Raw genomic sequence first — 23,597 nt, forward strand, 5'->3', positions numbered from 1 at the left:
TCTTGTGTATATATCTTTTTTCCCCAAATATCTCCTAAACACCAGACGTTACTTCTTATTTGATTTCTTCAGCTGTATTTCTCCCTAATGTTTGAAATGGAGCATGTCTGAAACAATTCTTTTACTCCTTCAGTAAATGGCATTTCCACTGATGCTTAAGTCAGAAGACTAGGACTCAGCCTTGACCTCCCTTCCCTTTTCTCACCCTCTATTTCTCGGCCACTAACCTGACCAAACCCACTATCGTATCTTACCTGAACTTTTCTAATAGCCTCCAGCAAGTCTCCTTACTTCTTTCTTGTACTTTGTCCAGACCATCAGCCAAAATCATCTTTTAAAATAAAAAGATTGGATTGTACCATTTCCCATTTAAAACACTTCCAGTTATGCTCTGAATAAAATCCTAATAGAGCCTGCAAGGCCATGTGTGATTGAACACACTTTTACATGTTTGGCTTTACTGCACTCCCTCTACTCATTTTTTTGCTCCTTAAGCTCTAACCATATAGTCCTTCTCTCAGACCCTTGATTACAGAAGGTATTTTCCTAATTCTCTGTTCATTCTGTTCTTAGAATATTTTCCCCGTTATTTATATGATTGGCTCCCTCTTATGATTCTGTTTCTTTTAGCACTGTTGATATTTTTCACACAACACTTAACACAGTTTATATGTTTATTTAGGTGCCTATTTGTTTTTATTTATTTAAGTCTTGCTCTGGAGCTTTATGAAACACGTAGCTCTATCCCTATATATAGATGATGATATAGACTCAAATAAAAGCTAGCAATAGCTAGGATTCAGTCCCAGGTCTGTTGCCTTAAAAAATATAAGTACTTTTCACTAGGAATATTTTGATAAGTGTTTAGCCTGGCAGTATTGATTTGTACTGTATTTCTTTTTACCACAGCTGTGGTGTCATTGCCTAATAAACACAAGGTAAGTACCAATAGAGCACAGAAAACAAACATTACCTTAGAAACTCAAAAGGAGGTAAATCATATTGTGTGCTATACAGGTGAAAATGCCATAGAGTAGGATTGGAACTTAACTGGAAGCCTAATGAATGGGCAGGCTTTCAATGGGCCGAGAGAAAAAAATTACATTCTGTAAAGAATGACAGAAGACCAAGGATAATAGAATTAAAATTTTAAAGCGTGTTTTGGGTACTTTGAAAACTTACTTGTCCTCTTTACAGTATTGCTACTTACCTTATGTTTGTTTATTAGGCAGTGACACAATGGCTTTATGTTTTAATATTAATTAATTATATAGTTTTAATAAATGTATTTTTGTCATACAGCACTTAAAAAAAAAAAAACATTCCACATCATCAGTCTGTAACTGCTGTGAGGGCCAAGGATATAAATTAAAGATAAGAGTCAAATTTTCTTTCTCGGTGAAGGGGCTGTTTTCCAAAGTACAAACGGAATTACCTGATACTCTGATAATCAGTCATCTCCTTACAGTTAGTATCTTCACTTTTTTAATGACAAACCCCTTTGGATTCTCTGCTGCATTGATAATCTGGCATACATACATACATGCAAAGAGGTAAGCTTCTTTGGTCAGAGCGAGTTTTTATCTTTCAGGATCTATAGCTTGCCTGTTAGTCATCCATGAAATACTGTTACAAGTTCTTCAGCCTATATACTTTAAACTTTTATGATATAGGCTCTAAGTATGAAAACCTCTACAAAAACATTTAGAAGGACTTCATCTCCCAGCTCCCCTCAGTTCTGCTAACTCCAAAAATAAGCAACAATATATTTTTTAGAGCTTTACTACTGGTCATTTTGGGGAATTACAATCAGAAATCAAACACAAGCACTGGAATTATTATTCTAGTGTTTTACTACATATCCAGAATTTATGAACTTTTGACAAATGAGTTGGGTGATAGACTATAATAGAAAAAAATATATGCCAGATATCTAACCATATTTATTAACTCTTTTAATTCCCATAAAGCCCTATAAAGTGGGCACTTTTAGTGTTATTTTCATTACAGTTTCATAAAATAAGGTACAGGAAGGTTAAGCAACTTGCCAGTTACACAGCTGTTATGTGGTTAAAATTTATTCCTAGCCCTTTGTAGAGAAGCAGAAACTTTTCCTCTGCCCTTTTAGTTTTAGGGGCTGGGATCTATGAATTAAATTGACAGAAGACAGATTAACAGAAGAAAAGTTTTTATTTTGTATGCATACAGGGAGCCAACAAGTATGAGCAGTAACCAGGTCATTAAATTGGCATTGTTGTTCAGGTGTTCAGTTGTGTCCAATTCTTTGTGACACCATGGACTGCAGCACCCCAGGCTCCTCTGTCCTCCACTATCTCCTAGAATTTGCTCAAGTTCATGTTCATTCAGTCAGTGATGCTGTCTAACCATCTAATTTTCTGCCAACCCCTTCTTTTGTCTTCACTTTTTCCCAGAGCAGGGTCTTTTCCAATGAGTCAGCTCTTCACATCAGGTGGCCAAAGTATTAGAGCTTCAGCATCAGTCCTTCCAGTGAATATTCAGGGATGATTTCCTTTAGGATTGACTGGTTTGATCTCCTTGCAGTCAAAGGGACTCTCAAGAGTCTTCTCCAGCACCACTGTTAAATGGTTAAAGTTAAAGACTTACCTGCCTAACAGAGTTTGGAAAGGGCAGTGGAGAGAAAAGTCTTCTAATGGAAAAACAAATAGTTTTCTTAAGGAAAGAAACGAACATTTTTAGGAGAAAGTTTGTGACAGTGTTTGTCTCTACAGTAAGAGTAGTCTTTCCACCTTCTTCAAGGCCATAAAGCTCCCCAAGAAAGGAGAGGTATTATACAATAGCCTCATTTCCTAGAAATTGCTACTTCTATTCATAGAAGGAAAGCTCTAAAAAGGCTTTTTTCTATGTTTGTTGAACCTCAAATATCCTCAGCTTAAAATAATCTCTGTGACAACTCTGGGGTTCCAAATGATCTCCATACATTGAATACTTCTCAACCACATAGTAAAGCTACTTCCCTTCACAAAAAGTTCTAAACTTAAATATTTTATCTCACTGTTACTCATTGTATACTGTAACTTTCAGACCTTATTTTTTGTTTCAGAAATAATTATATTGCAATGATATGATAAAAGAAGAAGAACAAAGGGAAAGAAATAAACATATATTAAATGTATTTTCTTTCCCATGGATAAATCTTAAATTTGTGAGGTATTTTATTTTGTTTTCATAGGAGAAAAAACATTTTCAAGATTGGTGTTGCTATCCCTAATCTTCAAGTGACTAAAGCCTAGAAAAGCTGAGAGGTTTGGCCAGAGCCACTTTTCTCAGTTTCAAAGGTTTAATTTAAATCAGAGTTACAGGGATGGAGTTTTAACACATCTTCTCATCTTATTTTCATAAATACTTTCAGTAGCAACCAGAAAATTTGGAGACTGAATAGAGAGGTTGTATCGGATTAGTAGCATTTCTTTGCAAGCACTTGTCATTTCTTAAAGTGATGTTCTGTAGCAGGCTCCTAATTTAATTTTTTTCAGTAACTTACTTTCCTTCCTATACCTTTCTAACTCTTTCCTACCTACTTAAAACAACCAGCCTGACTTCTGACTCAGAAACTTTGACTTTTTGTTTCTGGACCAGTCTTAGTATCCATTCTCTGACAGTTGTTGCTCTCAGATGTTTAATTAATATATTTCATTACAGAGTATGGATGAGTTTTATTCTTCATAGATGGGATTGCAAGCTTCAAAGAAATTAGAGGAGATAAAATTTCTCCCCGCTCTCTTCCCACCTGCTTTCTTCTACCTTTTCACTTCTAGTATGGAGATACAAACTAAGATTAAAAGTTGAAAAGGGAAATAAAATGCAGAAAGTTGGCTATTAAATATTGTCTCTCCTCTTGCAATCATACACATACTGTTTAACTTATAGCCAATAGTTCAGAGATTCCCTAACATATTTCATGACAGGGAATATAGTTTGATTCAGAAATTTCTGAAATGCTTAGTGGAAATTATCTCTTAACATTTTACCTCTCTCCAGTGGTAGCTTTCCTGAAATGAGTTGTGGTGTAATTTCTAGAAGAGGGATGCAAATCACTTAACAGGAAAAAAGAAATGAGACTCTTCTTCCAAAATAAAAAAAAAGATAACAGAGGTTGAGTATAAGGTGAAAATTGTTAGAGGTGAAAGTATGAGTTAATTGAAACCAAAAGAAAAGATAGGAATTTTAGGTAAATAAAATGGGAGGTTTAAAGGAAAACTAACTTTGAGGAAAGTATTAAAGTACGTTCAAAACAGGCAGATGGTTATGAGAAATTGTTAATAGTAAGTAAAGACCATAAATATGAAAATCTGAACAGAGTGAACAAAATCAGTAAGGCACAAATTTAAGATATTGTCGGTAATTTACTTTAGGTCTCTAAAATCTTAAATATTGAATATCTGAGCTTTAGTTGCTTTGTAGTAACTTAGATCTCAGCAAAGAATATTTTCTGCCCCTCTGTAAAAGGTAGTGTGATCTTTTTACAGAAAGTTTTTAAATTTCTAAAATGTAGAATACTAGGACTTTGGATAATTCAGTAGGCAAAATGGCTGAAAACAACTAATAATGCTACATAAAGTATAATGAACATCTAATTAAAAGCGTCGGAGCGACTTCCCTGGCAGTCTAGTGACCAAGACTCCGCACTGCCAGTGCAGGGGCCTGGGTTCAATCCCTGTTCAGGAAACTAGATCTGACATACAGCAACTAAGAGTTCACATGCTGGAACGAATATTGAAGATCTCATGTGCTTCAACTAAGATCTGGTGTGGCCAAATAAATAAATAAATATTTTTTAAAAAGCATCAGATCACTGCACTGCTAAGACAGTAAGGAATTATCAAACAAAAAGTGAAGGGAAACTGGGAACTCAGAGAGCTAAAGAATCACAGAAGTCACTTTTGAAAAAGTTCAGTGAGGTACTATCTTACAAGAGTCAGTTGTTAAACTTTCAGAAATTTTGCAAACTAGTTGTTAAACAGTGATTATTAAAAATAAAATTATACAAGTGTACAAATAAATTATATTTAAAAGATTTAAAAAGTTAAAGGTTACGAAACTTTAAAAATAAGTGATAAAACTCATCATTTCCTAACAGTTTTCTAGGTTAGCCACTAATATGATCCTATGGGGATAAAGAGAACATACAAAATAAGATAGTAGATTTATAACTGAATCACCCAGAACTTCCTCCTCCTCGCTCCCAGAAAAAAATTAGAATGGCAAAATCAGATGAAAAGATATCCCTATGTGCCCCCAAATACACACAAGAATAAACAAGCTGTCAACAGCTGTAAGACCCTGTGATAGTGATATCAGCATCTGTACAAGGAGAAGTGATAGAAGCCTGAAAGTCAGTCTGTACTCATTTAAAAATGCAGTTGATCAATTTGAGAACAGCACCTGAAGCTATAAGGGTTTTTGCACAGTCTGTATGTGAGTGCAAGGTATCTCAGTAAGGTGTGAAGGAGCTGGATCTGTCTGAGCCCCTTGGTACAGTTAACAGCTATAGCTCCATTTTAGTTAAATGCCCCTCACTAAGGGAGAACTTCTGGAAGGTCCAGATGAATGGGAGGAACGAACAGTACCCAGAAATCTCACAGTGTATGAGATATATCTTTGAACACTTGACAGAAACAGCAAAAAGGAGTTCTAGAGCTGTGAAGATAGAAAACTTGAAAAATCCTGACCCAATACTCTTTATCTTTAATTGAAAGTTCAAGAAAACTAATTTACATAAAAATGAACAACAGAAAAGGATCAAGATTGAATCCAGTGGAAACCTATTTGAAAAATGAATATAAGGATCAGAATAATGTCTCTACAGTGAAAGTATGCCAGAAAGACATGCCCAGAAAACAAATGAAAGGTATAACCTAATATTGCAAAACAAGTTAAAGAAAACTGATGATGTGGAAGAAAAATGTAAATGAGTTAATAGAACTCAAATTATTAGAAATAAAGAAGTATTTTATTTCAAAAATTAATTTTAGAAGGAGCACAATAGTTATTTAAAGCAAGTAGGTAAAAAACAGGAAATTTTTAAAAATAAAAATTAAAGAATTCTTTCCCTTCCACATCCTGATCAATTTTGTATTAAAACCATTGTATGTGAAGAATAGCAAGGTAGTTAGGTGCATTGCGAGATCAGGAAGGTAGGGGACAGCTATGGTAACCCAATAGGACTGACCCCTGATGAGGGCAGGAGCTGTCCTGGTATAAGAAGTGGGAGCCTGAGCAAAATGAGATGGTTACACATTGGACTGGTCTGAATCCAGTCTGGAAGGTAGATGGTACTAGAGAAGGTAGATGGTACCCCATGAATCACAGCACACCAGGCCTCCCTATCCGTCACCAACTTCCAGAGTCGACCCAAACTAGTTACATAAAGATATTGATCAAATGAATATTTATTTTAAGTGTATTGTTATCTGTAACTTTGACTGAGAAGAGAGTTACAGAAAAGGGGAAAAATATATACCATATAATACTAAAATTTGAAAAATTAGTATGAACATATTGTTTTCCATTTATACAAATATAAACATTATAAATGTATATCTATTTTACATACATATATTGTAATTCTCTAGCTCAGTCCACTGAAAAGGTGTGGGCTCAGTGCCACCCCAGTAGCAGTCAGCACACCTAAGACTCAGATCTTGGTTTCTAAATACTCAGTTCAGTTCAGTTCAGTCACTCAGTCATATCCGACTCTTTGTGACCCCATGAATCACAGCACGCCAGGCCTCCCTATCCGTCACCAACTGCCAGAGTCTACCCAAACCCATGTCCATTGAGTCAGTGATGCCATCCAACCATCTCATCCTCTGTTGTCCCCTTCTCCTGCCCTCAATCTTTCCCAGCATCAGGGTCTTTTAAATGAGTCAGCTCTTCGCATCAGGTGGCCAAAATATTGGAGTTTCCGCTTCAACATCAGTCCTTCCAATGAACACCCAGGACTGATCTCCTTTAGGATGGACTTGTTGGATCTCCTTGCAGTCCAAGGGACTCTCAAGGGTCTTCTCCAAAACCACAGTTCAAAAGCATCAATTCTTCAGCACTCAGCTTTCTTTATAGTCCACCTATCACATCCATACATGACTACTGGAAAAACCATAGCCTTGACTAGACGGACCTTTTTTGACAAAGCAATATCTCTGCTTTTTAATACACTGTCTAGGTTGGTCATAACTTTCCTTCCAAGGAGTAAGCGTCTTTTAATTTAGTGGCTGCAGTCACCATCTGCAGTGATTTTGGAGCCCAAAAAAATAAAGTTAGCCATTGTTTCCACTGTTTCCCTATCTGTTTGCCATTCCCATCTAAATTGCCAAGGCTGTTTTGATAAATACCTTGTTTCAAGAGTTGGGCAGGAAAAGTATTAGATTATCCTGTAGTATTTTATGCCAGAAAGCATGGTGCTCCAGGAATGATGGGAGGCATGTCAAAAGGGTACATAATCCAGTTCAAAAGGCCAAATAGGGAACAATTGGAGCACCAAATTGATGATATTAATACCTGATAGTAATCCACTGAATGAACTAGGAAATAATGAGTCATTACTAATACAAATAAATGAGTTAATTGAAAGTTTGATGAGAATGGAGAAGTGTGCATAGTTTCAATAACTTATTATTTGCAACTGAAAAAATAATAATAATTTTGCAGTAAAGAAACCTGGCTGACACAAGCTTCATCAAGTGCTGAAAGTTAATAGCATCAGTAATAGGACAAATCAAAAATGTATCCCACCTGGTAGGGTGCATTGAAAGAAACATACATCTCTTCTGTAACATTCCTGCCAAAGTTGCAGGACTCATCATGTGAGAACATCAACAAATCTAAAGAGAAGTTTTACAAAACAACTGACCTGTAGTTTTCGGCAGTAGTAAGATTGCGAAGTCAAGGAGATTTGAGGAACTGCTCTCTCTGGAGGGGATGTTTTAAAATACAAGTTTAAATGCCTATATACTCTCATAAGACAACTCATGGTTTCAAACTTGATCAATTTGCTCTTAACGATATTATTGAGGAAACTTAAATGGAATGTGAGCATGATGTAGTAATGTATTAATGTTGCTTTCTTAATTTTGATGGTTTTGTGATTGTATTAAAAAACATCTTTATTTATAGGAAATACACACTGAGAATTCAAGAGTGATGTGACATCACAGTAGCAAGTTACTGTCAAATGGTTCAGGAAAAACAGTTTGTGATTACTTCAATCTTGAAAAATATATTAATCTTTTAAAAAATAATAAAAATGGATTTGAGAGTGACAGATACAAAAAGTTGGCAGAGGATATTCAACATACATATAATAGGAATCTCATAGGAAAAAAACAGTACAACTAAACAAATAATAAAAATGTATAAACAGGAAAACTCTTCTAAAATTAAAAAAAGAAATTAAAACTGTGTATCAAAAGGTTTGTCCAGGTACCTAGTTCAGTTCAGTTCAGTTACTCAGTCATGTCCGACTCTTTGCGACCCCATGAATCGCAGCACGCCAGGCCTCCATGTCCATCACCAACTCCCGGAGTTCACTCAGACTCACGTCCATCGAGTCAGTGATGCCATCCAGCCATCTCATCCTCGGTCGTCCCCTTCTCCTCCTGCCCAGCATCAGAGTCTTTTCCAGCAAGTCAACTCTTCGCATGAGGTGGCCAAAGTACTGGAGCTTCAGCTTCAGCATTATTCCTTCCAAAGAAATCCCAGGGCTGATCTCCTTCAGAATGGACTGGTTGGGTCTCCTTGCAGTCTAAGGGACTCTCAAGAGTCTTCTCCAACACCACAGTTCAAAAGCATCAATTCTTTGGCGCTCAGCCTTCTTCACAGTCCAACTCTCACATCCATACATGACCACTGGAAAAACCATAGCCTTGACTAGATGGACCTTAGTCGGCAAAGTAATGTCTCTGCTTTTCAATATGCTATCTAGGTTGGTCATAACTTTTCTTCCAAGGAGTAAGCGTCTTTTCATTTCATGGCTGCAATCACCGTCTGCAGTGATTTTGGAGCCCCCCAAAATAAAGTCTGACACTGTTTCCACTGTTTCCCATCTATTTCCCATGAAGTGATGGGACCGGATGCCATGATCTTCGTTTTCTGAATGTTGAGTTTTAAGCCAACTTTTTCACTCTCTACTTTCGAGGTGATAACAATCACCGAGAAATATTCTAATAAAATTATTGAAATTAAAAGAAAAATATTTTGGTGAAATTGCAGGCCCTCAAAAAATGTTTAAAAAAAAAAGAAAAGTTGTCATCAGAACTTCATCAGCAGTGGTTAATAGGAGACATTGCAGTCAATATACTTAAGAATCAGAGAAAGAAACTGAAACAAATGGGCTTGAAATATAACGGCTGCAATCAAATATATTAGTGAAGAATTAGGGTTCACGTAACCCTTCCTGAGAAGAAAGAACAAACTTCAGACACCCAAAATGATGGAAGAGATACTGATATAAAGACTGGTATTAGTAATTAAGATAGTTAATAAGGAAAAGAATGTATAATATGAAAAAACTGTATGCTGTGACAATTTGGAGAAAATGCAGTTATCAGAAAGTGGGGGTAGAATTGTTAATATTGACAATATTAACATAGAATAAACTTTCTGATTGCTTTGAAGTTATTAACATAAACGGATAATGTTTCGAATCAGATTTGGGGAGATTTCTCATAGTAGGGACCAAAATCCAAACAAAGGGTTATTGTTAGAACAACAGAATAAAGATTCCTAATTTTATGTTTATATATTTACTTTTATAAATATATAAATTTTATGAAGATATATTTTATTACGTGTATATAAATGTTTTATAAACATGTTTAGTAAAATACAAATTTTATATAAATACTTTATATATTATATTTAAATAATATATATGATCCCTTGTTTAGGAATCTAGTGTGTGTGTGTGTGTATATATATATAAACATAGAAAGGCTTGTCCGTGTGTGTGTATATATTCATGAACAAATAAAATAGACTGCACAGTGAGACTGTGTTCTAGTTACTGTTACTTCATAACTACCCCTAAAGCTCAGTGGATTAAGATAGCAATCATTTTATGGATTCAGTAGATTAGGAATTCAGCCAGAATTTTGGCTTGGATGGTCCTTGTAGCATAGACTGCAGTCACTTAATGGGAATCAGCAGATGGATAAGCTACTTTGGAAGGTTCAAAATGGTTTCACTCCCCTTTTCTTGTGACTTGGTACCAGCTAAAGGTTTAGGCTCAGAGCACTATTGCATGACCTCTACAGAGTGGTGCTTGGACTTCCTACATGATCCCTGGCTTCCTCCAGATCAAGACCCCATGAGAACCAGGAAAAAGTTCTACGGACTCTTCTGATCTAACCTGGAAAGTCACATATGATCATTTCTACCATATTCAGTTGCTTACAGTTGAGTCATAAGACCAGCCCAAATTGAAGAAGGGGATTAGACTTCACCTCTTGATGGGGAAATGGCAAGGTCACATAGTACAACACCATATGGGATGCGAGGCATCCTTGGAATATATAATCTGCTTCAGCCTATTTATATAAAAGGCATATATATAAATATATTCATATATATTCAATATATAAACATAGAATAGTATGAATAGAACTGGAGTTCACACACACAACTTTCCATCATATCAAAAGTTAATTCACCTTAATTGTTTAAAGAAAACAATTTTCAGATTTGATAGTAAAGCAAAATCTAACCCTATACAGTATCTTGTTGTAACAGAGACAGAGGTTAGAATAAAAGAACCATGTAGCTATAAAAAAAAAGGAGGGACGTCTGTATATGGTATGGAGCATTCTTACTATTACTGCAGTAAGACCACTGCTATACTTATTACTGAATAAAATAATCAAGGTGGAGAAATGTGTATGTTATATTAAAGAAGGAGGAGCAATACATATATGTGTGTGTACATATATACATAATTACAAAATATGTATAAACAAAATATACATTTACTAAAATAATATAGAATATAAACATTTGTGTGAACATATATTTTTACTTATATTATTTTAAATGGAAGGATAAACCTTTCTTTAAAGAACAGAATAGGGTAGGGAGAAAGGGATATCCTTGTTTAATATTCTTGTTTTATAGATTTGACTTTGGAACTATTTTACCTATCTATAAAAAAAAAATGAAAAGTTTACAAAGTAACCCTAAAAAGTGAAGTTGAAAATAAAAATGAATAAGTGAACCTTGATGTATATCAGTCTGGCAGCATTCACACCTAGGAAGGAGTATTCCAAGTGATTTTAAAATGGTGCTCAAGTGTATATTTCTAACAGAACATACTCCAAAATAAAAAGAGCTAGGGAAGATAGTTAACTATTTTCAGTGATCATGTAATGATCGTAATGTTGATATTATAAACAAGTAAGTTGTGATGGAGTACTGTAATTCTGTTATCCCCATTGTGTTGAGAACCAGTATTCTTCATATGTAAGAAAGCATTAAGAGACTAAGTAAAAACCTAATGGTACTAATTTTTAATTAGAACCAGTGTAAACTCAAGATTCACTTCATATTTTTAACCTATGTCTTCATTCATCAATGTGTGTCTTAGGTGTGTCTTCACAGCCTAAAGATTTGCCATGAGTTAATAATTGTTGAATTGTCAGGGATTCATTTTTTATTAGTCTACTAATTTTTATAGTTTAAATTTTCTATTATATTTTTAAAGAACAATAAAAATATATATTATTGTGAACATTTAAATATTTTTGAGTTTTTTGATGAATTGTTGCTTCAGTTGGCTTCCCCAGTGACTCAGCAGGTAAGGAATAATCCACCTGCAGGAGACATAGGTTTGATCTCTGGGTCAGGGAGCTCCCCTGGAGAAGGAGATGGCAAACCACTCCAGTATTCTTGCCTGAAAAATCCTATGGACAGATAAGCCTGACAGGCTACAATTAATTAGTCTTGGTATCCAGCAAATAAATTTGGTGACTGTGGTAAAACGAAGAGTAACGCAGCAGTAATCATGTTTACTTTTTGTCTTCTTAAACTACACACACCCCAGACACATAACTTGCTTTTGTTATGAGACTGGTTTTATAAGAAAATCTGATGGTATCTGACCTGTCTGTTAGACAATTGGTTATTACAAATAGAGAAAAAGGTATAAGTGGGTATAATCATGTAATGGCAGTATTTTTTAAGTGATTATAAACTTGTTATTAATAGTTTTGGTAGTTTTTAATGTATGGAATAATTTAAAATCATCCATCTTCAAAATAATTTTTTAATAAAAATATCTTAAATAATATATTTATTCCTTCAGATTGCTTTTTGTGTTTTATTTTGCTGTTCTGAAAATTTATAAATTACAAAATTCGTTGAAGTAAAGTTAATTTCATTAGCTTCTAAGGCATATTTTCCCCATATTACTGACCCTGCCCACATTGTATAATTTGAAAATATAATTAGCTGATGTCTTCACAGGGAAAAAGTCAGTAAACAGAGTGTCTAGTGTAAATTATTTTAGACTTCTTAGAAATTAAATAAATCCTGATTTTTAAAATTTACAGTTAAATTCAACAGTAAAGTAAGATTAATACAGCTATTTGATGCATGGAGATTGTCTTTTAATTTATTAAATGTGATATGAGCTCTAAAATAGTGTGCTGAAAATAGTGTTATCAGCCAGTTCTAATTTATGGTACATTCGGAAGATTGTTAAGTTTTAAAATTTACATATTGGGCAAAATCTTGTATAGATTACTTGTATAGAGTCTGACCACATTTAATCAATTATAAGAGCTTACATATTTAATACTTTATCTTCAAGTAATTTTTTAGGATATAAAATATGAATTTACTTTTCTTTTTTCTTCTATCAGAATACAGTCGTTTTGAAGCCAAAATACATGACTTACGGGAGCAGATGATGAATAGTAGCATTAGTTCAGGTTCAGGTTCTCTTCGAACTAGCCAGAAGCGATCCCTCTATGTCAGGTAAACTTTTTTTAATTTCTAGTTATAGCAGTCTTCATTTATGCATGCAAGTTCTTTCAGGATTTTCACTATGACTTAGTTTTCACTATAGAAAAGTATATTGCAAGGAAAATGCAGTATTGAAAACCAAGGAAATGTTTTTTATGATTGATTTCCTGACAGTATGTCTTTTAGGAATAGTATGTCTTTGGGATATTATTATAATTTTATTAATGAAAGTTATATAACCTCTTGAATAATAGTAGTATGATAAAGAAAGACAAAATACAAAAGGACTAGAAATTTTTTTAAGTTGTTATGACATATCACCCAATAGTTTTCTTTTCCAGTATCTTTTTTATAATAAAATATTCTTTCTTTGAGTAACATTTAATTACTGTGATAATTTCTACCAGTCCTTCTGTGTTCACTGCTGTAATTTGTCTCTGCCTACCTGGATAGTGTGCACTTCTAATTTGTGAGCATTTCTATGGTCTTGTGGAGTAAATCTTCCTTCGGTTACTTTATTTCAATCCCTCTCTTGAGATACACCATTTAGAGCTTCCTCTACTCTAAATTTACCATCATTCCAAACCATGTTAAACTCTGTCTTCTCCTGCTGTCATCTCTCTTTTGTATTTATCTTTGGTTGTTGATGTTATTGTCATTTTAGTGATTTTTAAGATGGAAAGAAGATGCAAGCATTACTTGAGAGATTTTCCAGGTTCAGTTGCAGACCACAATACAGTGAATATCACAATAAAGGAAGTCATGAATGTTTTGGTTCCCCAGTGCATATAAAACTTATATTTACACTGTTCTATAGTCTATAAATGTACAATAGCATTATGGCTCTTAAAAAATATAATCTCAATTTTAAAATATTTTATTGCTTAAAAAAAATGCTAATTGTCAATGAGCCTTGAGCAATTTAATTTTTTTTTTTTTTTTTTCTGATGGAAGGTCCTGCCTCTGTGTTGATGATTGCTGACTGATCAGGGAGGTGGTTGCTAAAGGTTTGAGGTGGCTGTGGCAATTTCTTAAAATAAGACAGTGATAGAATTTGCCAAATTGATCAACTCTTCCTTTCATGAACAGTTTCTCTGGAGCAGTTATTTAATAGAAATTAAATAAATCCTGATTTATTTAATCCAGTCAACTTTTTTCAAAATTACAGTCAATTCTCTCAAATTCTGCTGCTGCTTTATCAAGTTGATGCAATATTTCCATACCTTGTTGTCATTTCAGTAAGCTTCACTGCATCTTCACCAGGAGTGGATTCTACCTCAAGAAACCACTTTCTTTGCTCATCCACAAGCATCCTCATCTTTTGAGTTTAAACATCTTTCCAAGTTTTATCATAGGATTGCAGCAGTTCAGTCACATCTTCTGGCTCCACTTCTCATTCTAATTCTCTTTCTGTTTCTAACTTCCTCTGCTGAAGTCTTAAACCCCTCAAAATCATCCACGAAGATTGGAAGCAATTTCCTGCAAACTCCTGTTAATATTGACATTTTAACCTCTTCCCATGAATCAACAGTGTTCTTAATGGCATCTAAAGTCAAAATTACTCCTTGATCCATGGGCTACAGAATGGAAGTTGTCTCAGCATAACATTGTACATCTCCATCAAAACTCTTGGGTGACCAAGTACATTATCAGTTAGTAGTAACATTTTGAAAGAAATCTTTTTTGAGCAGTAGGTCTTGACAGTATGCTTAAAATATTCAGTAAACCATGTTGTAAACAAACGTGCTGTCATCTAGGCTTTGTTATTTCAATTCTAGAGCACAGGCAGAAGACACTGTAGATTTAGCATAGTTCTTAAAGACCCTTGGATTTTCAGAATGGTTAAATGAGCATTGGTTTAACTTAAACTCACAGCTGCATTAAGCCCTGACAAGAGAGTCGGCCTCCCCTTTGAAGTTTTGAACCCAGACATTGACTTCTCTGTAGCTATGAAAGTTCTAGATGGCATCTTCTTCCAATATAAGGCTGTTTTGTCCACATTGAAAGTCTGTTGTTTAGTGTAACAACCTTCATTACTTATCCTAGCTAGATCTTCTGGATAATTTGTTGCAACTTTTACATCAGTACCTGCTGCTTTACCTTGCACTTCTATGTTAGACGGATGGTTTCTTTCATGAAACCTTAGGAACCAAACTTCAAACTCTTGCAGCTTGCACATTTCTCTCAGCCTTCACAAAATTGAAGAGTTTGGGCCTTGCTCTGAGTTACATTTTGGCTTAAAGGAATGTTATGGCTGATTTGATCTTCTCTCTAGACCTTTAAAATTTTCTCAGTATCAGCAATATGGCTTTTTCACTTCCTTATTATTCTTGTGTATACTCAAGTAGAACCTTCATTTTTTTTCAGCTTGGCTTACTAATGCAAGAAGCCTAGCTTTTGGCCTATCTTAGCTTTCAACATCCCTTGTTCACTAAGCATAACTGTTTTTTCTGATTTAAAGTGAGAGACCTGTGACTCTTCCTTTTACATGAATACTTAAGAGGCCATTGTCGGGCTATTCAGTGGCCCATTTTCAATACTGTCGTGTCTCGGAGTAGGGAGGCCCAAGGAGAAGGGAGAGAGGTGGGGAAAAGGGCCAATTGGTGGATCATTCAGAACACAGACATTTATCAAGTTACCATCTTATAAAAGCATGGTTTGTGATACCCCAGAAGGATTACAATAGTAAAATTAAGGATCATTGATCACCATAATAAATGTATTAATGAAAAAGTTTGAAGTACTGGGAGAATTACCAAAATGTGACACACAGACACAAAGTGAGCAAATGTCAGAAAAATGACACCAATAGTCATGCCAAACCAACAGAGAGCCTTCCATTTGTGGGGAAAAAAAAACATACGCAATATCTGCCAAGTGCAATAAAGTGAAATACAGTAAAATGAGGCATGCCTGTAGACACATGTAGCCAATCTGCCATAATTAACCATAAGTCTTATTGTTCTTGTTGGTAAATGTATTTTTAATTTCAAATGTAAGAATGAAGTTAAGGCTACAATAGACTATGTACAGTATGATGCTTTTTTATAAAGATCTGAAACAAGTAAAATCATACATAAATACATAGTCATCCATATGTGTGTGATAAAATCAAACCAACAGCAAAAAAGGGTAAAGAGCAAGAAAATAATAAACTCTGTATTCAGAATAGTGGCTGTACTCTAATTAGCACTTAACTCAATCTGAGGAAAGCAGGATCGAGGGGGAAAATACATAGGTGAATGTGAGTCACTGATAAAAGTTTCGTGTAGAAACCTTTAAATTGGATAGTAGATTAACAAGTGTTCATTATAGTCTTATGATTAATAACCCACATAAGTATTCCATGAGTACTTTCCTTTTTTTATGAATCAAAGTACGAAAAGGCAGTTTAAATGTTAACATAGGGAGTAGAACTTATGAGTTTCTCCATTGTTTATCAGTAATATAGTTGTATTGCTTTAGAAGTTTAATTTATGATAATAAAAATGTTAAGGTATAGTTTTCCCTTTTCTGAATGTCTTGTGGCATTTGTTCTACCTCTTAAGCTACTCTGTTTTCTTGTATTCTATTTGTATCTTCATCATCTTTGTCATCTTTACCTTTTAAAATAAATATTTAGTAAATGCCTGATTATATCAAGCCTTTGTTTTTTGATGTTAACTCTGTTTTGCCGCCAGTAGAAAGATGCTTCCTCAGTATTCAGAATTTATTGAAGTAATGACTTTAGCATTTATATCATTTATAATCTTAATTTTTACAGTAGAATTCTATACTTTTAGAATTCTTTCTTCAAATAAAATCCATTGCGTTGTATATGTTTTAATATATGTTTAAGTAAACCTTCCCACTTTTGATTCACCTATTTCCTTTACACTGTTAGCCACTGAAAAGACTTGAAAGAACACATTTGAAAAGCATTAACTAGTTCATTCATTTAGCTGTCAATTAATTTCACCCCTCTTCAGTTTTACTTCAAGAGACAGCTCTTAAAAGTTGAGTAGCATGAAAAGGAATATGATTTGTATCCTAATTTCCCATTGCCAAATTAAAACAAAAGAATCAATAAATTATATTTTAAATGTAGTTCCTGGGATCCTTCCTCTACTCTTAAGAGAAGTTTTTTGAATATAAGAATTTTAATTTCTTTAAATATTGTACACTAATTAAGTAGTAGGACATTATTTTCTTGTCATCAAATTTTAAAATATTCCTAACATTTTGAAATTATGTTAAATTAATACAGTATTTTTTCCAACAGTTGGCAACTATTAAGTCATCATATAGTAATGTGTAATTTTCATATTTGTTATTGACTCTGAAAACCCTATTACCTCTGGTTTTATGAACAAATGAAAGAAATACTTACCTGGGAAAATAATCACTCTGTTCTTCTAGCTTTAAAGTCCACAAATGATGAATCAGATCAGTCAGGAAATTTGTTTTCCCAAGTGTGTCTAGTCAAAGAGGAGAGTCTCTTAATATTTACTTTATTAATTTAGAGCAACTTACCAGATTTGTCTTCATTTTAGAATTCAATATAGTTTGCTATTGGATTGTACTAAAAATATGTTTTTTTATTTTCTCATACAATATTTTAAATTTCTCATACACTATTGAGAGAATAGTATTTCTATTACCATTACAAGTTAATTTTGCTATTTCTTTTTACTCTCATTGTCTTCTTGTATATAACACAAAATTGAGCTTGGCATTATTTTGCCTACCGTGGTACATTGTTTCATTATCTACCTAAATTATATATATACTTTTAGGATCTGTTTATTTAATATTGATAATATCATTATAAGAAATGCAGACTTTTTTCTTCTTAATCTAGGGCCCTCTTTGATTATGACAAGACTAAAGACAGTGGCCTTCCTAGTCAGGGATTGAACTTCAAATTTGGAGATATCCTCCATGTTATTAATGCTTCTGATGATGAATGGTGGCAAGCCAGACAGGTTACACCAGATGGTGAAAGTGATGAAGTTGGAGTGATTCCCAGTAAACGCAGGTAAATATAAGTCTGTTAGAGTCTTACCACTTGAAAATTGGGCAACATGAATAATTGCTGGGATTTTTTTAAATTTCTTTTACTGAAATGATGATTTTATGCTTGGTGTTTTATATTGTGTCTCACAGCCGTTTAATTTTATTCACCTTGTATTGTAACTGGGCTTCCCTGATAGCACATTTGGTAAATAATCCACCAGTAATGCAGGAGACCCCGGTTCGATTCCTGTGTCACGAAGATCCGCTGGAGAAGAAATAGGCTACCCATTCCAGTATTTGGGGGCTTCCCTTGTGGCTCAGCTGGTAAAGAATGCACCTGCAGTGTGGGAGACCTGGGTTCGATCCCTGTGTTGGGAAGATCCCCTGGAGAAGGGAAAGGCTACCCATTCCAGTATTCTGGCCTGGAGAATCCAATGGACTGTAGAGTCCATGGGGTCACAAAGAGTCAGACACAACTAAGTGACTTTCACTTCATATTTTAACCAATGATATAGTAAGAGAATATGAAGCCCCCAAATAGAAATTTCTCTAAAGTTCCTACCAGTTGTTAAAAACAAAGTAAGTATATTTTAAGTGCCTGTGCCACAGATCTATACCAGTAGAGAAAGAATTAAAAACCTCTATAATTTTCCCATGTGGTGGTTTGATTTCAGTCGCTAAGTCATTCCGACTCTTGCAGCCCCGTGGACTATAGCCTGCCAGGCTCCTCTGTCCAGGGGATTTTCCTGACCCAGGAATCAAACGCAGGTCTCCTGCTTTGCAGGCAGATTCTTTACTGACTGAGCTATGAATTTTCCCATGTAGGTGGTGTTAAAACTCAAATTTTCAGGGGTTTTGATTGTGTGAATTGCCTCTTCTAGATAAAAAAGAGAAAGCATTTTAAATGCAAAATTTTTAGAAATATCTAAAATTTTCTTTTAGATATTTTAGATTTTTAGAAATGTTTAGCTATTTCTTTTAGATATCATCTCTTTTTCTTGTTTAATTTAGAATCATCTGTGCATTCAGTAGTCTTTCCTCTTTGTTTTAACTGATTATTGTAGTGATTCACTCACTGGTGCATACTTACCATCTAGTGGCATAAGTGGTTAAGTACAGAGTTTCTTTGAAAAAGGTGATCCCAACAACTCTCTCTGAGGTCAATGAAATGTTATTGGATGTCTCTACTTCTACAGGAAAGGTGTTAAAACATCAGTTCATAATTTCCCCAAAAGAACTTACATATGAGATCTGATTCAGCTAAATCACTACCTAAAACTTAAGTTTTAAGATAGCCAGTGAAAATTGTCAGAGAGACATTAATGTTTATTTTAGCTAGTTAATTCACTTCAAGTCAAGCTTATGATATAATAAACTTGCTCTTTCCTTGTTAATAAATTGGATATATACTTATTTTGTTGAGACTCTAAATTGATACTTATGCCAAATCATATGCCTGTTTATAAACCTCTCTACCATATATATATTTGTACATCTCTTGATAGGCTTTGAAGAATGTTGAAATATTGTGAAGATCTCTGTAATTGTGGTTTTGGAATTTGTGACTGTTGTTGGCTAGATTCATATTTTTAGCAAGATCCAACTATTTGGTGACAACAACTCTTTTAGCAATGCAACCTTCAGCATAACTTCTTCCCTAGAATAGAATATAGTATCCTTTAAACGCAGAAATGCTTCCTCTTTGCCTTGTTGAGTCAATAGAAACCTCACATCTTAAATATCAAGGTCAGAGTTCCTAAAAATTGTCTTTATCTCTGAAAATCTTTTATCTTGCAAAGGCTTTACATGTGTCTGCAACAAATGAGAAATAGAGCTGACTTTGGTGGAAAGAGATATTTTTCATTTTGTATAAAAATTCTATAAGGTTGGATTTTGAAGCCAAAAGTGGTAAAAGAGATACACCTTGACACCTCTACAAATTCCCAAATTCGTGAATAATAATATAAAATATAATTTTCCTGCCATAAATTACAGTATGAAATCACAACCAGTTATGCCATTTCATCCTTCAGTGTATTCTAAACTTGTATTTTTTTTACATAGAATGCTATCTTCTTTAATAATAGCACAAGGACTTGGAGTTCCTACAGTTCTTAGCTTGCTTTCAGGAACAGTATTGACAAACACAGCTGAAGTCACTCAACTATTTAGTAAGCAAAATAATGATTAGAAAACAAAGCCATTTGAGTTGTAAATGTTCACTCACTAAATGTTAGTTTTTCAGTGCCCTGAATAAGTGCTTTGGCAAAATTATAAATTAATTATTCCTATTATGGACCTTCAAGGTTGCTCTGTAATAGTAAAAACAAAAATTTTAAATCTGTGACTGCTAGGGTTCTTCTGTACCCATGGTAAAACTTTATAGTTAGATGATAAGAAAAAAAGATATGCTTTTATTCATAGGCTTTTTGGTAGGTTTTTCTGCTATATACTAATATAATTGCTATGCTGAAATCAAGGATTTATAAAGCTTAATTTATATGAAATTTTTCAAGATTCATACTGGTTGCAATATTCATACATGGCTGTAGATTGTACACTATATACGTTGTAGTATGTTGCTTGCTTGTTTCAAAAGTAACACTTTCAACAAGGTTTAAAATTCAAAAGATTTTAACAGCTGTACAGGCCCCCTCTGCACCCTGTTCCCCACACACCCATTTCACCTTCTTCCCTGAGAAGTTAACTAGTTACCATTTCTTCTGTATCCTTCCAAAGATACTTTAAAATTATTTTGTGTACTGTAAATGGTTACTTTATGTATTTATACAAATATATCATTGGAATTAAGCTTAAATGTTTTTATTTCCCTCCTTTTTATTTTTAAAAACTTCAGGCCGCAGAAAATATAAGTACAAAAGAAATACAAGAATAGTACATATACCCACATTTCCTTCATTTACTTTCCTCAGTTGTTAACATTTTACTTCATTTGCTTTCGCTCTGACACTGAGTTTTTAGCATATGTGTTCCATAAGCTAAATATTCAAAAACCAGAACAAATGGAAAACCTGGAAAATTGCTGAACTCAGAAGTGGTACATCATAATAATTTCAGTATAGTTATGGATTTGAGTGTATATATAAGTATACATACTTGTACTTCACAAGTGGTTTTGTTTCATAATAAGATGAGCCCTATATTTCATTTCTCAGAAGTTGTTATTGTGAGATGCAAATGACTTTTAAAGGCTTTAAAATATAAAAATGCTTCATATTAAAGTAGCAATCCTGATGATTTCTAGTTAGAGCCTTGAATATGTTTATTATACTTAAAAAATGATCTGTGCTTTGCCAGGGTTGAGAAGAAAGAACGAGCCCGATTAAAAACAGTGAAATTCAATTCTAAAGCAAGAGGAGATAAAGGGGTGCGTATATGAAATCTGTCATTGACTTTTTCATAATTCTTGTTTGAGCTACATTGTTAAAGTTAGAAGGACCTCGCCATACGAATTAACAACAGCTCTTGCCATTGGTGGTTTACAATAATAGATTTGCTTGAGTAAGCAATTTATTAAATGAAAGCACCCATTTCACAGACTTTTCCAGATTATCAGAATTGTCATTTGGTATATTCTTAACATACTTTTGGTTGTTATTTTTTAAAGTGAAATGAATTCAGCCTTCACACAGATGAATAGTTATTCAGAAACTTGTGTCAACAGTATTAATTGCCATAACTAATAATACATCTTCTAAGAAAATAGGTCCCCCCCAAATTATTAACTAGTTCATAATGTAAGTTTATGGAGTTTTGCAAGTGTGGAAATTATCTTGTTCTTTTCCTCCTTTATTCTAATATTACTTATTAATAGAATCCATGTTTCAAATCTTTAAATCAATATGAATTTTTATCTTAAGGGAGGTAAGAAAGGGACAGTCAAGAGGAGGACTTTGTAAATGGGCAAGAAATATATCAAAATTATTATATATATATATATTAGATGTATTTTTGTTTTCATGTAAAGTCCTTCTTGAATCTGGTGTATGTCAAGGGATGATATCACAGTGTGTAAATACTGCAATGGAATATTCTAGCAATAAGCCTGAGGAAAGAGCTGAACACATACTGTGTTGAAATACTGTTTATAGCAATGTTTTATATTTGGGGATTTTTACATCTAAAGCAAATGTTTTATACATCTTTTGATCAAGTTTCTCAAAGAATATGGAAAATTAACTGTAAATAAATTAATCCTACTCTTTGTACATGTCTGATATCATTAAGCATTCAAAGTTTTAGTATTTTAAAGGAATATAGTCCTTGATCAAAAAAATTAAATCTCAGTAAATTGTATAATGTATTCAGTTATTTGGGAAATAATAAGTTTCTTTTAAATTTATTTGTACCTTTCAGAAAATACAAAATTATATAGTATAATCTGAAGTAATATTTGAAATAGAAAATCTTTGAAGAAAAATATCCCCAAGTAAATGCTCAGGATTTGAAATATATACAATGATTTTCATGCTTGTTTATAATATCTTTTAAAATATTTTAGTAAATACTTTGTCAGTGTATTGAAAAAGAAATTGCATGTTGTAACTTTCCTTTCAAACTGTAAGAAGTTAACTGAATTAACGACATATTTAAATCTTGGTCTTGTTTGTTGACTATAACCAACTTTATACACAATCACTGTGTTCTAACACAGCACCCAAAGTATGCATGGTACTGAGTGGGGTAAAAATACGCTTGCCATTGATACAGAACTGCATCTCTCTGTAATACCGTTTCCCATTCTAAGCTCTTCTTTTCCTGTCCTTATGTGGTAGGTTATGGACTTTATTTCCAATACAGACTTTTTAAAAACACTTCAGGTTCTCATTAACATTCTTAACATTCATTAAGCTATTTTGAAATATACATATGAAAATTTTATATCTAGATATTTGATATATGTTTCATAAATTTATAATGTTTTATCAGTCCTTATATTTATTGCACTGTCTCTCTTGCAGTATAGCATGAATAATAATAAGTAACTAAACAGATTGTTTTGTATTGAAAATATAAAGAAACTAGTGGTAGTACATTTCTTCAGTTTTGTGTTTTCCCTACACATTTTCATCCTCTTTGCTTGTGCTATTTTTCACTTTTAATAAATTTTCACCTGCAGGATGTTAGATATAATACAATTAATACATTCTTGACTAACAAGCATTTCTTTCTGTCCTATATTATGATATCTTTATGATATCTCATTTTGGCTAACTGCAAAGATATCAAAAATCAAAACATTTTAAACTTCATGTTTCTTTTGGTTGTTTGCTGTGAAACTGACTCTGACCACTATATATGCAGTAGGAGGAGTAAATAACCTTTACTTTAAAATGTATCAGTTTTATTGGATGGCATTAAAATTATTACTAAATTTGAAATCAGTGATTGTCATGAACAAAAAATTCCTTCCCTAAATTAGATTACCATGAATTTTTTTCCTGCAGAAACTTGTTTTCTTCTCTTTCTGTTTTCTAAAATTTGGATTCAGGCAAAGGTTTTTATTCAAATAATGCTACTTGACAGTTTATGAAACTATAAGCTTATATTTCTCCACAGTATTTTTTCCTCAACTTAGTTTTTAACTT

General features: G+C 33.5%; 1 protein-coding gene across 9 annotated transcripts in view; it reads left to right on the forward strand.

The window, feature by feature from the left end:
• DLG1 (discs large MAGUK scaffold protein 1) overlaps window positions 1-23,597 on the forward strand; it is a 256,793-nt gene that overhangs the window by 199,337 nt on the left and 33,859 nt on the right. For all 9 annotated transcript variants that reach the window (XM_040249498.1, XM_040249489.1, XM_040249481.1 and 6 more), the window contains 3 exons: window positions 12,891-13,005; window positions 17,834-18,010; window positions 21,307-21,376. In XM_040249498.1, coding sequence (XP_040105432.1) covers window positions 12,891-13,005; window positions 17,834-18,010; window positions 21,307-21,376 — 362 coding nt within the window. The remainder of the gene's footprint in view (window positions 1-12,890; window positions 13,006-17,833; window positions 18,011-21,306; window positions 21,377-23,597) is intronic.

Source organism: Oryx dammah, unplaced genomic scaffold (assembly GCF_014754425.2).
Source record: "Oryx dammah isolate SB20612 unplaced genomic scaffold, SCBI_Odam_1.1 HiC_scaffold_2, whole genome shotgun sequence".
Classification (NCBI taxonomy): Eukaryota; Metazoa; Chordata; class Mammalia; order Artiodactyla; family Bovidae; genus Oryx; species Oryx dammah.